At 47.1% G+C, this 15723-nt stretch overlaps 1 protein-coding gene across 3 annotated transcripts in view; it reads left to right on the top strand.

The window, feature by feature from the left end:
* Positions 1–11276: 11276 nt before the first annotated feature.
* Positions 11277–15723, top strand: part of PBX2 (pre-B-cell leukemia homeobox 2) — a 54391-nt gene continuing 49944 nt past the window's right edge. For 2 of the 3 annotated variants that reach the window (XM_015415413.1, XM_015415412.1), the window contains exons 1-2: positions 11277–11644; positions 14225–14298. In XM_015415413.1, coding sequence (XP_015270899.1) covers positions 11439–11644; positions 14225–14298 — 280 coding nt within the window. In that variant the 5' untranslated portion in view covers positions 11277–11438. Of the gene's footprint in view, positions 11645–14212; positions 14299–15723 lie in introns of all 3 variants that reach the window. The other variant, XM_015415411.1, reaches the window with a different exon arrangement.

Raw genomic sequence — 15723 nt, 5'->3', positions numbered from 1 at the left:
CTCTATTCTACTGCTACAGACAGACTAACGCGGCTACTCATCTTGATATATCTGTGCTTGTCAGACAGCAGGTAGCCATTTTTTTTTTAGTTCTGTGAAACACCCCCCCCAAAAAAACTGCCGCAAGAGCTCTGACAGGAATCTCTGTCTAGTTGCTTTATACAAAGCCTTCACACATATACAGAACCGTAGATCTGCTGGTGGTCTGGTATATTTACAATCCAAATATGCTGTAGGCATTTGCCGAAATTACAGCCACGCGATAGCTTTCCTCGGGTTATGAACTGTTAAGTTCTCAAAGATGTTGTTGTTGGACGTGCTCCATCTTAATGAAGAAACACTGCTGTGAGCCGAGGACTTTATATGATTTCCATCTCTCACTGAAAACCCTTATCCAAATCCCTGTTTTTAATTAAACATTTACAAATCTCAACATTTATTCTACAGTTAAATCAGCCTACAGGGAACAACAGCTAAGGCAGAATTCTTTAAGGTGGCCTTTGACTAATTGTAGGGTTGACATCTCGAGGCTAGGAGATTCCTGGAGAATTGGGCATTGAACCTGGGCAGGGCAGTGTAGGGTTTTGGGCGTGAGGGAATTCAGCAAAGATGTGATACCATAGAGTCCACCCTCCAAAGCAGCCATTTTCTCCAGAGGGAACTGATCTCTGTAGTCTGGAAATCAGTTGTAACTCTGGGAGATTGTGAGGCCCCGCTTGGAGGTTAGCAACCCAACTAATTTTTTTTCTGAGTGTGATTGTTTTGATTGTGTTAAAAATGGTGTGAGTTGTTATTGATTTTTGGTTCCACTGTTAACCATCTCAAGTCTTCACAGGAGCCGACTTCCGGTTTATGGCGACACGCTGGCGGATGCACCTCTCGGACCTCCTGGGGGGGCGATTTGCATGCTAGCAGATGGGGGGCGATTGTCCCCCCCCCGGAGCCTTTGTGAAAGGCTCCTAGCTATGGGGCTTTTGAGGGGTGGCCTCTTCACCAGTGCGTTGCTGGAGAATTGAGGCGCTCCTCCGCCCTGATGGTCCTGCCGCTATGCATCCATATGTAACCAGAGCCGCTGACCGGGACAAGCGTCGGAGATCGAGCGTTTAAAATGTATGCTGAGCGAGTCCAAGGACCAACAATGGACAGTGAGTCGAGTAAAAGCGAAACACCGGCAATTTAAAAAGAAAGCCCCCCCTGGAAAGGCGAGAAAAGCGAGTGGGGAGCCCCTCCCACACGCAGAGACTAAAAAGCGATTGAGCGGGGGGGAGCGGAGGTAAAAGCATTAAAACCTGTTTTAAGAAACTTACCAGAGTGCGGACAAGCGTACGGGCGAATTTCAGAGACTTTAGCAAGTTTTTACAAAAGTAAACAATCCATAAAAATGGCGTGGGAAAAACGGAGAGGGATAAACAAGCAAAAGTGAAACCACTGGGATGCATGAGCCCATGACCAGAAGAGACCACTGAGTTCTCTAAACTTTTTGCTGACTCTTTGCACCCTCTATTGGATCAGATGACTAACATCAATCAGCAGCTGGCAACTCTAAACCAGGACTTTGCAACTCAGCAGCTCCAACTGTCTGAAACTACAAAAAAGATGGAGCAAACAGCTGAGAAAGTAAAGGAAATAGACGCCAACTCTAAAAAAGTAAAGAAAAAGGTGCAAATGCTGGAAAGGAAGCAAGCTTCGGATGAATCTCAACTGCTACAATTGCAAATGGAGAAAGCTAACCTGGTACTCCGGTTCCAAGGGGTCCCTGAATCAAAAGACGAGAATCTAAAACAACTTTTGAGCGATGCATTACCTCCAGTTACAGATCTAAAAGTGGAATACCTTATAAGCGAAATGGATGTGGTCTATAGGGCCTACTCCGTCTACATCAAGAAAAATAATCTGCCTGGAGAGATAGTAGTTAGATTCTCAAAGAGACACGTGAGGGATTTAATCCTGAAAGCAACTACAGGAACACCCCTGAAAATGGGGGGCAATACCATCAGGATTTTAAAAGACATTTCATTTGAAATAAGGAAGAAGAGGAAGAAGTAACAAGACCTAATTCTATTTTTACAAACAAACAGCATTTCCTACAGATGGCTGACCCCTGAAGGTGTCCTTTTCAAACTGCAGGACAAAAAAGAAAAAATTGACCCTGTTTCCAAAGCGCGTGAGTTCATGAGATTGCAACTGGGAGAGCCAGTTGAGGACGTTAAAGAAGATGACAGCAAATCTAGTGGCGAAGTGGACTCTGTGTCTTCCGACGAGGACTCTGCTTCAGAAAGGGGGGCGGCGGCCCCTAAACGAGATTACCATTTGAGGATTAGAAAAGATAAAACAAAGTGAAGGCTGAAGAACTCTGAAGGGTGCCTCAAAGCATTTGTTATAAAGGAGTTCGAGACCCGGATGGAGTGAGCTCCCATCTCTAGTTCCAGCTCCTGCCAACCTAGCAGTTCGAAAGCAAGAAATTGCAAGTAGATAAATAGGTACCACTTCGGTGGGAAGGTAACAGCGTTCCGTGCGCCTTGGTGTTTAGTCATGCCGGCCACATGACCATGGAAACGTCTTCGGACAGCGCTGGCTCTTCGGCTTTGAAACGGAGATGAGCACCGCAACCCTAGAGTCGGATTCGACTGGCTTTCGAGCAAGGGAACCTTTACCTTTACCTTTTACTTGCACTAACTTGGAATCCAGCAGGGAAGGTACAGACTGGAGCAGGGACCCCCAGCCTTTCTGACCCCATGGGCACCTTTGGAATTCTGAGAGAGTGATGGGTACAGCCACAAAATGGCTGCCTCAGGAGATGGATTCACAGTGGAGCTCCTTGTGCTGTGGTGGCTCGGGTTGCCAACACAACATTTTAAAAAACCTGCAGAGCCAATAAAATCTCCAGTGGTCAGGCAGGAGCCCCCCACCTGGCCACACTAGGGGTGCCAACTTCCAGGTGGTGGCTGGAAATCTCCTGGTAAAACATTGGTGTTTTTATGTTTATTGATTGTATTACTGTGCTAGTTGTTACTGTAGAACCAGTTCAGGAGCAAAGACACTGGGATTGTGGGCTTTCGAACCCCTAAAGGTCAGAGCACAAAAACACATCTTAAAAGCCATTAAAACCAGAATAAAACCATATTGTTTAAAAATGTAAACCAATTTAATATCAGCAATTTCGAATTCGAATTTTTCATTCGTCCTAAAATGCATTTGTGTGCTGTTCTCAGTGTGGTCCCAAACAGTTATACCTTTCGAAGCCCATTGACTTCAGTGGATTTATAAGCGTGTAACTAGGGCTACCAGTCCTAGCGCCCACTGCTTCATAGAGTTTTCAGCAACTCTCAGAGCTACACTTTTTCTCCAGAAGCCCCCAACCCTACATGTAACTCTGTTTAGGATTGGATCATCATTCTCTGCCCCACATTTCATGGGACTGTAGCCCAGCAAAGTGTATTAGGCAGGGGTTTTTTGGTAGAAAAAGCCCAGCAGGAACTCATTAGCATAACAGGCCACACCCAACAGCAGAAACTCTTTAGGATATTAGGCCACACCCCGACAACACAGCTCATTAGCATATTATGCCGAACCCCCATGCCTTCCCTTGGAAGAATCTGTCCTGCGGGGAGCCCGGGCAAACTGGCCCTTGGACAGATCCTTCCAGGGGACCCCCTGGCCCACCCACCTTGGAATCGCTCTCCAGGGCTTCCCTCTGTAGCCACGCACACACACAGAGGTTTTAGCTGTAGTGGGCATGGCTAACTCTGAAGACGGCTGGAACTCCGTTCCTGTGCTTTCCTGCCCAAAAATAGCCCTGGTATTAGGCATTCAAATGAAACTAGTGGACTGAGGGTCAAACTAGACAAGATGGTGCCCTCAAGGCCTATAAAGGGTAGCCCAAAATGTTTTTGTGCCCAAAATGAAAATTCTGGTGCATCCCGGGGGCAAAGCCAAGAGCTGCTCTGAGGGGGTTGCTAGGAAGTGAAGTCCAGTGGCTTGGGACAGGTCCAGGTGCCTAGGAGGTTTGAGTGGGCCTGAAGAGCGGGCCTTGGGTTAATCAGGATAGCCAACTCAAAGTTGAAAATTTCCTGGAGATTTGGGGGCAGTGCCTGGGGAGGGTGGAATTTCGGGAGGGAACTCAGCAAGAAGAAGAGAAGAAGAAGAAGAAGAAGAGATTGGATTGATACCCCACGTGTGGAGATTCAGGGGCAGAGACTGGGGAGGACGTTGTGTGGGGATGGGAGGAACTTCAGTGGGATATGATCCCACAGAGTCCACCCTTCAAAGCAGCTATTTTCTCCAGGGGAACTGATCTATGTAGTCTGGAGACTGGTTATAATTCCAGGAGAACTCCTGGTCTCACCTGGAGGACTGTAGTCCTGAAGGTGGGTAGGCTGTGCAGATGGACAAAATGTGGATGGAGAAGGGAAAACAGCTTCTTTTGTTTATTTTTTCTTTTGCGGGGCATAAGAACATAAGAACATAAGATATTCTAATTTTGTATCAGGCCAAAGGCCCATCCAGTCCAACACTCTGTATCACACAGCGGCCAGAAATACCAGGTGCCATCAGGAGGTCTACCAGTGGGGCCAGGACATTAGAAGCCCTCCCACTGTTGACCCCCCCCCCCAAAGCACCAAGAAGACAGAGCATCACTTGCCCCAGAGCCCCTATCTATACCTTGTGGCTAATAGCCACTGATCGACCTCTGCTCCATATGCCTATCTAATTCCCTCTTGAAGCCGTCCATGCTTGTAGCCGCCACCACTTCCTGTGGCAGTGAATTCCAAGTGTTAATCACTCTTTGGGTGAAGAAGTACTTCCTCTTATCCGTTCTAACGCGAACGCTCAGCAATTTCATGGAGTGCCCACGAGTTCTTGTATTGTGAGAAAGGGAGAAAAGTACCTCTTTCTCTACCTGCTCTTTCCCATGCATAATCTTATAAACCTCAATCATGTCACCCCTCAGTCGTCGTTTCTCCAAGCTAAAGAGCCCTAAGCGCCTTAACCTTTCCGCAGTGGGTCTGATACTTAAAAAAAAGCCTCCTTTGTTTTCTTGCTTTGTTGGTGACTGTGTGCCTGAAAATCCGAAGCTGCCTTATACCAAGTCAAAGCGCTGGACCCTCTCGGCCAACATTGACTGACTGGCAGGGGTTCTTCAAGGTTCTTGGGCAGAGAAGGATCTTTTGCCATTCTGGCTACCTGAGATCCTTTCACTGGAGATGCCAGGGATTGAACCTGGGACCTTTTGCGTGCAGAACAGGGGCTCTAAAAGCCCTTCACCAAGGGTGGGAAGACTGCCTCGTTTTGCCCCACGGTAGGACTGGACTGCCCCCATCCTCGTAGGCTGGAAGAACGGTTTTCTGTTGTATGAGTTTCGTGTTACAGCGCTAATCTTTTGTGCATGTCGGTACCTGTGCAGTTGGGTTAGCCGTGCAAAATAGTTCACCAAAAATGTCTACTGCTTATTAAGCTTGATGTTTTATATACCACATAGTTACTGTGGCACGTTTTTGGGGCCCGGGAATGTGAGCAGCGTGGACAAGACAGGTGGGAGTGAAGAGGAGGAAGACATGGTGGGTATCCTGCAGCCTCACCTTCCCCTCCCGGGGATTATTAGGAAGGGGACTGAAAAATCAGCCAGTATCTTAAATCTATGGTGCAGCCTCATTTGGAACACTGCATACAGTTCTGATCACTTTGCCTCAAAAAAGATATTACAGCATCGGAAAAGGTGCAGGAAAGGGCAACTAGAATGATTAAGGAGGCGGAACACCTTCCTTATGAAGAAAGGTTAAAGAGGTTAGGACTCTTTAGCTTGGAGAAATGACAATGGAGGGGTGACATAATAAAGTTTTATAAAATTATTCATAGGATTAGAGAAGGCAAAGGAAGAAGTAGCTTCCTCCCTTTCTCACAGGACAAGAACTCCTGGGCACTCAATGAAATTAATGAGCAGCAAGCGTAGAACAGATAAAAGGAAGTCCTTCACCCAAAGAGTAATTAACACATGGAATTCACTGCCGCAGGAAGTGGCGGCGGTGACAAGCATAGACCAGCTTCAAGGGGGGAATTGATAAACATCTGGAGCGGAGGTCCATCAGTAGCTATTAGCCAGAAGGTATAGATGGAATAAATTGAGCTAACTCTGGAGGACGGCAGGAGGCAGGAGGGCCTGGCATGATGTGGTCCATGGGGTCGCAAAGAGTCAGACTCGACCGTGTGACTGGACAACAAAAATTGATGGAGCACTCTGGGGCAGCGATGCTGTGTATTCTTGGTGTTTGGGGGGCCACAGTGGGAGGGCTTCTGGCGTTCTGGCCCTGCCAGTGGACCTCCTGATGGCACCTGGGTTTTGGCCCCCGTGTGACAGAGTGTCGGACTGGATGGGCCATTGGCCTGGTCCGACAGGGTTTCTCTTATGTTCTCTGATGTTCCAAGTCGCTGTGGATGGGGAGGGTTGTGGCAATTCCAAGAAAGACATAATGGTGGAGAGGAAAGAATCTGTGGTGTCTAGATTTAAGGTTGCACTGAATGAGAATGTTTTTGGGGGTAAAAATGAAGCCTTTGTAGGTCTGAAACGTTGATTGCTGAACCTTCGCTCACCTGGTTTGCATCAAATGCTTTTGCTTCAGCTCTAGTGGTTTTTCTAAAAATGAACTTTCTAGAGATGATGGTGTGCTACATAGCCAGTCATATTGGGGTGCACAATGACATCATAGTTACATCACCGATTATGCTTCCTGCATGCCGTTTGCCAGTCACTGAAGAGGGTACACTTTCTCAAGGGGTGAAATAGGCTTGCCAACCTGCAGCTGGGGCCTGGAGATCTTCCAGAATTACAACTGATCTCCAGATTACAGAGATCAATTCGTCTGGGGTAAAGGGCTGCTTGAGGGGTGAACTCTATGGTCTTGTACCCCACGGATGTCCTTCCACAGGCTCCACCCCTCAAATTTCCAGGTATTTTCCAACCTGGAGTTGGCAACCCTAGTGAAGAATATTCGTACAAAATAATCCCTTGTTCACTTTAGCCCAATTTAGGTTTCATTCACACCAGGGATCTCAGAATGGCCTGTGATATATAGCTATGCCTGTATGTGATGCCTGCTTTAAAAAAAACCCAACAGAATTCTGTACCAATGTAGCTCAAGCTCAGTACTAAAATACTCTGAATTCTTCAAACTAAGTACCTATAAAGATCCCTGCTGGATCAGACCAGTGAGGGTCCATCTAGTCCAGCATCCTGCCCCACACAGTGGCCAACCAGTTCCCTCAAGAGGTGCAACAACAGGGCAAAGAGGCGGAGGCTTTTTTCCCTTATGTTGCCTCTCGGCACTGGGATTCAAAGATTTGATGCCTCTGGATGCGGAAGTTCAAATGTAAAAGGGAGCTAACCTGAATAAGATGAGAACGTTAATCTTAATATCTTAGTTTGTGTACGGCAGTGAAGTCTCGTCTGCCTAACACTAAAATTCTACTAAGCTCCACCAATGTTCCCTCTAAGCTGTGGAGTCTTTTGAGCAAAAATCCTACTTTGTGAGCTGCTGGCATTAAAGTTGTGAGCGAGTGATTTGGCTCCTGCATAAATGAGTTTGCTCTGGAGCCCTCCTTCCTGAGCTGAGACAAAAATGTGTGAGCCGGAGGCTAAAAAACTGTGAGCTAGCTCACACTAACTCAGCTTAGAGGGAACACTGGCTGCTCCACTCTGGCTTTGGAGAGCTCACTGTGCACCGTCATAACACTTTCCAAGCTTATCTCCATGACCATGAGCCCTAACAACCTTTTTTTTTTAAAAAATAATAATGAACCTTAGAGAATGCTAAATTTATATTCCATATCAAATTATGCAGCTTTCCCATGCTTGTGCAGAATTGCTGTGCTCGCATTGTAAGCTTCCTACAACCTGGTTGCCCTGACCCAGGTAGCCAAGGGTAGCCAGCTAAGCGGGGTCAGCTCTGATTAGGATTTCGATAGGAGGCCACCAAGGAAGCCCAGGGTTGTGATGCAGAGGCAGGCAATGGCATGATGATGGTGATGATGATGGTGGTGGTGGCCTTTTTCTGGGGGAATGGACCAGATCGGAGTTCTGGAACCTCTTTGAGAGCCAGTTTGGTGTAGTGGTTAAGTGCGTGGACTCTAATCTGGGAGAACCGGGTTTGATTCCCCACTCCTCCACTTGCACCTGCTGATGTGACCTTGGGTCAGTCACAAGCTCTGGCACAGCTGTCCTTGAAAAAGAGCAGTTTGTGTCAGAGCTCTCTCAGCCCCACCCACCTCACAGGGTGTCTGTTGTGGGGAGGGGAAGGGAAAGGAGTTTGTAAGCTGCTCTGAGACTCCTCTGGGTAGTGAAGGACGGGGTATAAATCCAATCTCTTCTTCTTCTTCTTTGACAAAATTCTTTTCAAAGTATTTAAAAGTCCATGAGTATTCAGTACATAGATTGAAAACTCCATTTCCCTCTTGAGAGTTCCGGCACCTCTTTTTCAAAACAAAAAAACCCCATCATCACCATCACCACCACCACCATCATCATCACCATCATCATATGACAGTGTGTGTGGTATAGCCAGGAGATCTGAAGATTGTCTGGCAGCCAGAATTTCTAGCTGTTTAGCATTATGCACCACTAGGTGGCGAGCTAGACATGTTTTAGGGCTGAGAGAGCTCAGAGAGAACTGTGACTAACCCACGGTCACCCAGCTGACTTCATGTGGAGGAGTGGGGAATCAAACCCAGTTCTTCAGATTAAAGTCTGTTGCTCTTAACCACTACACCAAACTGGCCCTCCGGCAATGGCAAACCACCTCTGAATACCTCTTGCCTTGAAAACCCTGCAGGGTTCCTTTTATCCGTTCTAACCCGAATGCTCAGCAATTTCATTGAGTGCCCACGAGTTCTTGTATTGTGAGAAAGGGAGAAAAGTACTTCTTTCTCATGTGTGAGTCTCACCTGTGATGCGGTGCATGTCCATGCTCTGGAAAGCGTAGCTTTATGCTGAAGTTGTACACAGTGCAAAGAAGTATGTGTGTGGAATTATCACATGTGCTAACCTGATTATGATGTGTGCATGATTTCCTACATGGAAGTGTATTTTATGTAAGAAACAAAGAGTGACATAGACACCTGTCTGTGTTAAATCGCCACCTACAGTGATGGAAGCAGCAGCACGGAGTTGTGTCCTCCCCACAATCCCCAGAGCCAAGTTGAATGCTAGGGCACACCCTGTCTCAAGGAGGCCACTAGAATCCCTCTCCAGGACTGTACTCCAGATCACTTCACGCAGGTTAGTTCCCCTTTTACATTGGAAGCATTTTGCCAGTAATGCTTATTGTGTAAAATAAAACAGCGCTCCAGGGGCCCCTTCAAATTGAACCACACTGAGAGCCGGTTTGGTGTAGTGGTTAAGAGCGGTGGACTCTAATCTGGAGAACTGGGTTTGATTCCCCACTCCTCCTCCACATGCAGCCAGCTGGGTGACTTTGGGTCAGTCACGCTCTTTCAGAGATCTCGCAGCTCTACCTACCTCACAGGTGTTTGTTGTGGGGAAAGGAAGGAAAGTTGATTGTAAGCCACTCTGAGCCTCCAAGTGAAGGGCGGGGTATAAATCCGACTCCTCCTCCTTCTTCCAGCACAAGCTTTCATGAATCAGAGGAGTCGTCGTCGTCGTCATCATCTTCTTCTTCTTCCAGCACAAGCATTCATGAATCAGAGGAGTCGTCGTCGTCGTCGTCGTCATCATCATCTTCTTCTTCCAGCACAAGCTTTCATGAGTCAGAGCTCACTTCTTCAGATGCACGGGAGTGTAAACCCGTCAGGCCCAACTGATACACGCAGAGTCCAGTTCGAAATGGAACCCAGTCCAAAACAGAGTAAGCATTAGTCAGCTCAGCACAGGAGTGAGACCCCTCCCGACTCTGGTTGTGTTAAGTGCTATCAAGTCACTTTTTACTCATGGCAACCCTAGGAATGAATGGCCTCCAAAACAGCCCATCGTTAACAGCCTTGCTCAGGTCTTGCAAAATGAAGGCCCTCGTGGCTTCCTTGATGCAGTCAGTCCATCTCAGGTTAGGTCTTCCTCTTTTCCTGCTGCCTTCAACTTTTCCTAGCATTATTGTCTTTTCCAGTGAGCAGGGGTCATTTCCTGCAGGAGCACACAGGAGCGGAGCTCCGGCAGTAAAGAGCCCAGGGGGCGGGCACATGCAACAAGCCCCACCCCCTGTTCCCAGCAGCCCTCAGTCAGAGCAAGAAGCAGCCAGGTAAGCAGCCAGGTAAGCTGCAGAGAAGGAGAGCCCACCACCTCCCAAGGAAGCCTGTTCCACTGAGGAACCACTCGAACTGTCAGGAAGTTCTTCCTAATGTTTAGCCGAAAACTCCTCTGATTTAATTTCAACCCGTTGGTTCTGGTCTGACCTTCTGGGGCAGCAGAAAACAACTCCACACCATCCTCTATATCATGGAAGGCACTTCTTTTATTACCACTGATAACATCATGATGACCAAAAGAAGCAAGACCAGCAAAATCTTTCCAGGGGGCATGGGCTATCGTTTGGGAAGGCCGTTAGCAGTGTCCCCTCTGAGCTGAGTTAGTGCGAGCTAGCTCACAGTTTTCTAGCCTCCGGCTCACACATTTTCCTCTCAGCTCAGGAAGGATGGCTCCAGAGCAAAGTAAATTATGCAGCAGCCAAATGGGCTCGCTCACAACGTTAAGGCCAGGAGCTCTCAAAGTAGAATTTTTGCTCACGAGACTCCACAGCTTAGAGGGAGCATTAGGTGTTTTAACCCACCGCATTCAGGCTGGTGGGCGAGTGTGAGCTTGCAGATCAAGCGGAGGCTGCCATCCCCTTTAGTGAGGGCGGTAGATTCTTCCCCTGATTGGGAATGAACAGGGATGCCGTCCTGAGGTAAGCGATGCTCACTTGTACTCTGCTGCCTCCCACCAGTCTGCTCTTTCTTTTCCCCCCTTCAAGCTAGAAGGCAGGTTGTTTTCTTTCACCATCCTTGTCTCTTTTTTTTCTTCTCCTTTCCAGGTGGCTTTTCCCCCAACGAACCAGCTGAGGGCAGCAGTTATGTAGGGAGAGAGTCCACAACCCCATGCCTCAGCCAAGGCTTATGAAGAGGGAGGGAGGGAGGTGGAGTGAGAGAGAGAGAGAGAGAGAGAAAAGCGAGCAACCAGCAGCAGAGAAGCGGATCTCTTCTCCTCCTTTTTCCTTCGCTTCCCTCCCCCTTTCCAGCTCCACCTCCTCCTCCTCCTCCAGCCCTTGTGTGGGACTCCATTTTCCCAGCCCCAAAGTCTCCAAGGAAGGGGCCGTGGGAGCGTACCTCCAAGATGGAATAGAACTGATTCTTTCTTCAAGGCGGCCCTGGTGTCGCTCATTGCCAAATTAGGATATACGTCTTTTGTGTGCGTTTGGGTCTGTGCGTGTGCGGACAATTTGCCTTGTGGTTTGCCAAGAATGGATGACCAAGGGAGGCTGATCCAAGCCAGGGGGGCAGTGGGGCTCACAGGCCACCCCCCAGTCCAAGGAGTCCAGACCATGACCCCCCACTCTCTCCACGAGCCCCCCTCGGATAACGGCGAGCCTCGGAAGCAAGACATCGGCGACATCCTCCAACAGATCATGACCATCACCGACCAAAGCTTGGACGAGGCGCAGGCAAAGTTGGTTACCCTTTTCCGTTCTCGGATGGCCTGGGCTTTGTGGGGTGGTGGTGGAAAGTTTGGGTGGAAGGATTCCCCTTTGTGCGGGCATGGGGCAGGCTGGCACGAAACACGGGCAAAGCGGGGCTTAGTTGACGGAATTGCAATCCAGGCGGCGTGGGATGCGTTTAGTGGGGTTTCCACCAGATTCTAATTTTGTGATATGAAATACAGGGGGCGGAGGGGGGGGCAGGGAATGGATGCCCAATGAGGGTTTCTGGTGGAGAGTCGGAAATTGAGAGTTGTGGGATGAACTGATGGAGATAAGCATTGTGGGCTGAGTGATCAGGGTATCCTTGAAAGTCTAGATTCTTGGCACCATATTTCATAGTGTTTGGGAAATGGAAAATGAAGAGCTAGGGGGAAATAAAGGGTCTTTCCCCCCCCCCCTTGTGGGAATGGTGGGGAGGAAGGTGAGACTGGTCTGAGAGTGGGATCGCTTGTAGGGGAACTTTACTGGAGACTTCGAAAGATAGCCAGAGGCCTGGATACAGATGAGCAAGTATTAAAGTTTGAGTTCGTGTCTTTCAAGGCAAGAGAGATAAATGGGGATTATTCTTGATTAGGGAGTGGAATTCACTTTTTTTTGGGGGGGGAATAAAGTTTTGATTGGTTTGTAGGGCCATCGAGCCTCTCTGACCTGGGATTTAGAACAGAAATGAAAGCATAATTTGGACACTGCCTGAATATAGGGAATAAAAGTTTTCCTTGGGGTTACTGACCAGTATGGGGCATGCAGGCATTGGTTGACGATTTGGGGGAAGGGATTGGGGGTTGGGAATATCCGGCATGGAATTATGGAGCTATACTGGGAATAGCTTTCCAGATTGGCAGCTCCTAGTTATTCCCGATTTTCACATCTTTTGCTTAAACCTCTGGACCCCACTTCAAGAAAATGTAGGAGTCAAACTTGCCACGAACTTGCTCTGCTCTCTCACCACTGTTGTTTCAGAAGTACCAAAAGCCCCCAACATGATTGAATTACAGGGTATTGGTGATTGGCTTATATATTAGTATATTATATATTGGTGATTGGCTTATATATTAGTAATAATATTTGGTGAGGGTCACCAAATAGTATTACCAATATATAAGCCAATCACCAAATACTAGCACCAATACCCTATAATTCAATCATATTTGAGACTTCTGGTAGCTCTGAAACAAAAGTGGATGATATATAAGTGGGGACAGAAGAGATGTGCAAAAGTTGTGAATTTTTTTTTTAGCTTCTTTGTGCAGTGTTTGGGGGAAAATTGGATTATTTCTTTCATCTTTACATTGGGGGAGGAGGATCTTTCCTCAGCTGCCTTGTTTCAAGATACCCGTTTGCCAGAGCAGGTGGTCTGTGTGTGTGGTTTTTGGCGTGTGAGAATTGTCGAGGCTGTGTCATGTGGGGGTTTATTAGATAGAACTGTGGTTCATCTCAAAAGGCCTGTTTCGTTTCCCTGGAAGGTGTTTCCACTTGGGAACTGTCACTTGTGTGTAGGTGTGTTAAGACATAGTTTATGCTTCTGTTAACTATTGTGAAGGAAAATGGGTGTTTTTATTTTTTGAAAGGTTTTCTCAAGGGTATCTTTTTTCCTGAGACCCGCGTGGCTGTGTGTATAAAATCTAACGTGAGGTGAATGGTTAAGTTGGGTATCACAGCATATGGAGAGGTTTGGTAATGATTCCATGGGCAGTGAAAGCTGAGGGGTTGTAAACAGAAAAGGGGTTCTTCATACGGTATTTCAGCAAGAACTAGGAAAGTTGTGTTTCAGTGTAGATGGATGTGGAAGCTTTGCCCTTTTTTGGCGATCTGAAAATTAGGTGCTCTGTTTGGTGGCTCGGGAAGATTAACTATTCGGGGTTGTTTTCACTGAAAGTTGTGTTTACGTATCAGTTGTTGGCCTAGTGTTGAGGGCTTTAATTCCATTTGGGGATGGTTTCGGTTCTGCATCCAGTGTTTTTTTGGTTACTCTTTAAAAAAATTGGGGTGAATTGTGTAACTATATTGGGGGCCCTTAACAGTTTAATGATGAATGCAATTGGGGAATCAAAAAATGAAAATATTTTAAAAAGAAATGTATGCTGAAATTACAACACGTAGATAAGAGGTTAATGAAAAAGAGGGAAAAAATCTTGTTTGCTTTTTTGTTGGTTTGGTTTATGTGGCTTATTCTGGTAAAGTGTACACAGAGCCCATTCCTTTTTTAAAAAATTAGCTCCCTTTTGTCTCCCTCCCCAAACTTGGAACAAAGTTTGTGCATTTTGCTATACCAGAAGATTCTCCACTGTTTTTGAGAAGTCATTCACCAAACTGAAGGGAATGCATGGTTTTAATCGTTGTTCCTGTCCAGACACTGGACTCACATTGGGAATTACTGAGAATGGATTGAGGATTCCATTATTTGTGTGAATAAAAAGGGATTGATTTATTCACTAGGCCTCGGCCTCGGAACAGATAATAATTTAAAAAAACAACAACACTGGATCCTCTAAACTTTCCCCAGAAACCGTTGGCTTTATCTGTTCTCTCTTCCACTGTTTAAACTGCAGGAAACACGCTCTGAATTGCCATCGAATGAAACCTGCCCTGTTCACCGTGCTCTGTGAAATCAAAGAAAAAACAGGTATTGTTTGGGCCACGGTTGAGGGGGGTGATCGTTTCGTGGTTTGCCTTTTCTTCAATATTTCAATCTATTAGAGAATCACCTAAAGGAGGGGAGGAAAGGAAGAGGAAAGGAAGGGGATTGGGAGAGCTGGGGGGAGGAGGGAGGGAGGGGGAGAGAGAGAAGAGCCGGTGTTTCTCCTCAAGAGGTTTTGCCAGAGGCCTGTCGTCTCCGCGCCATCTTGAAGCGTCTGGAATTTCTTTTTTCTGCCTGCCCTATTTTCTTTGTAGCTGCTGCTTCGCCCTCCTTCTTTCTCTCTCTTTCTTCCCACACGGGCTTTTATTTTACTGCCATGACCCTCTGTCTTGTGTTCAGGCCACCCCACTTGGGGAAGGTCGCCAGAAGTCTCTGGTAGCACCTGGATCTTTTGTCCATGAGAATAATCAGCCCCCCCCCCCTGTTGTTTTGAAATGAACTCCACACCGCCTCTCCTTCCTTCGCTGCACAGTTTCCAAAATTTCCCTCTTTTGCTTTAGGATGTTTCCCTGGGGCCGGTTGGAGTCCATCTTCCTTGCGGAGTGTCCCCCACTGTGGGCTGTGCAAAGAGATGGGGGGGGGATTTTTCTATATATGCATGTGCTTGAGGTGGAATTCCACTGTTTCTCTTGCTCCTTGAATTTGCATTCTGCCTGGATTAAAAAGTGAAAGAGCAGCACCCTGGCCACGGGGCCTAAACGGATTACTGAAAAGGAGAGTGAGGAGGTGTCTCAGTTATTTTGCTGCTGCTGCTGTGGTCGCTGTTGTCAAAAGTTCATTTTGTCTAAGCTGCCAAATTTGGACCATGTATATCTCAAGCGGCGCGCAGCTGTTTTAAGGCTCCAACCCTGGACACAGTTAAGGCTGCCATTTTAAGGACACTTTTGCAGAAGTAAGCCTTACTTCCAAGTAGACCTGCTTAGGATTGCTCCATAAGCTGCTTAAAAAAAAACCCCTAAAGTCAAATGGAGTTAGGAAGCTTAAATGCGTGTAGTCTAAACAGGGAGGCAGTATATACATTTTAGCGGTACGGCTATGACAGGTGTTGTGTAAAGTCACCAGTCTCTGCACCTAGTGAGTTAGGACGTGGGAGCGGATCACAGCCTGATTTGAAGTATGTTACACAAACAGTAACAGTGCCATTTCGTTTTGTGATTGTTGTTTAAGAGGGTTTTTTTTGGGGGGGGGCTCTTGAGGCAAAAGATAGGGAGAGGAGGAGAAAGTGTAAGAGAGAGAGAGGGGGGTGAGATAGATAAACTTCAGCAGTGAGTGACAGGTTGCAGGATAGGATTAACAGTGGGTCTTGAGACTGAAGAGTCTATTGTTGTGAATTCTGTCTCTGTATTAGTGAACACTGCCTCTCTTGCTATGCTAAATTTATCACCAGTGAGTACTAGCTAGGAATAGTCC

The sequence above is a fragment of the Gekko japonicus genome, unplaced genomic scaffold, assembly GCF_001447785.1.
Source record: "Gekko japonicus isolate JY-2015 unplaced genomic scaffold, Gekko_japonicus_V1.1 scaffold1234, whole genome shotgun sequence".
NCBI lineage: Eukaryota > Metazoa > Chordata > Lepidosauria > Squamata > Gekkonidae > Gekko > Gekko japonicus.
The sequence above is the reverse complement of the archived record's forward strand: the minus strand, read 5'-3'. Positions and strand labels throughout refer to the sequence as shown.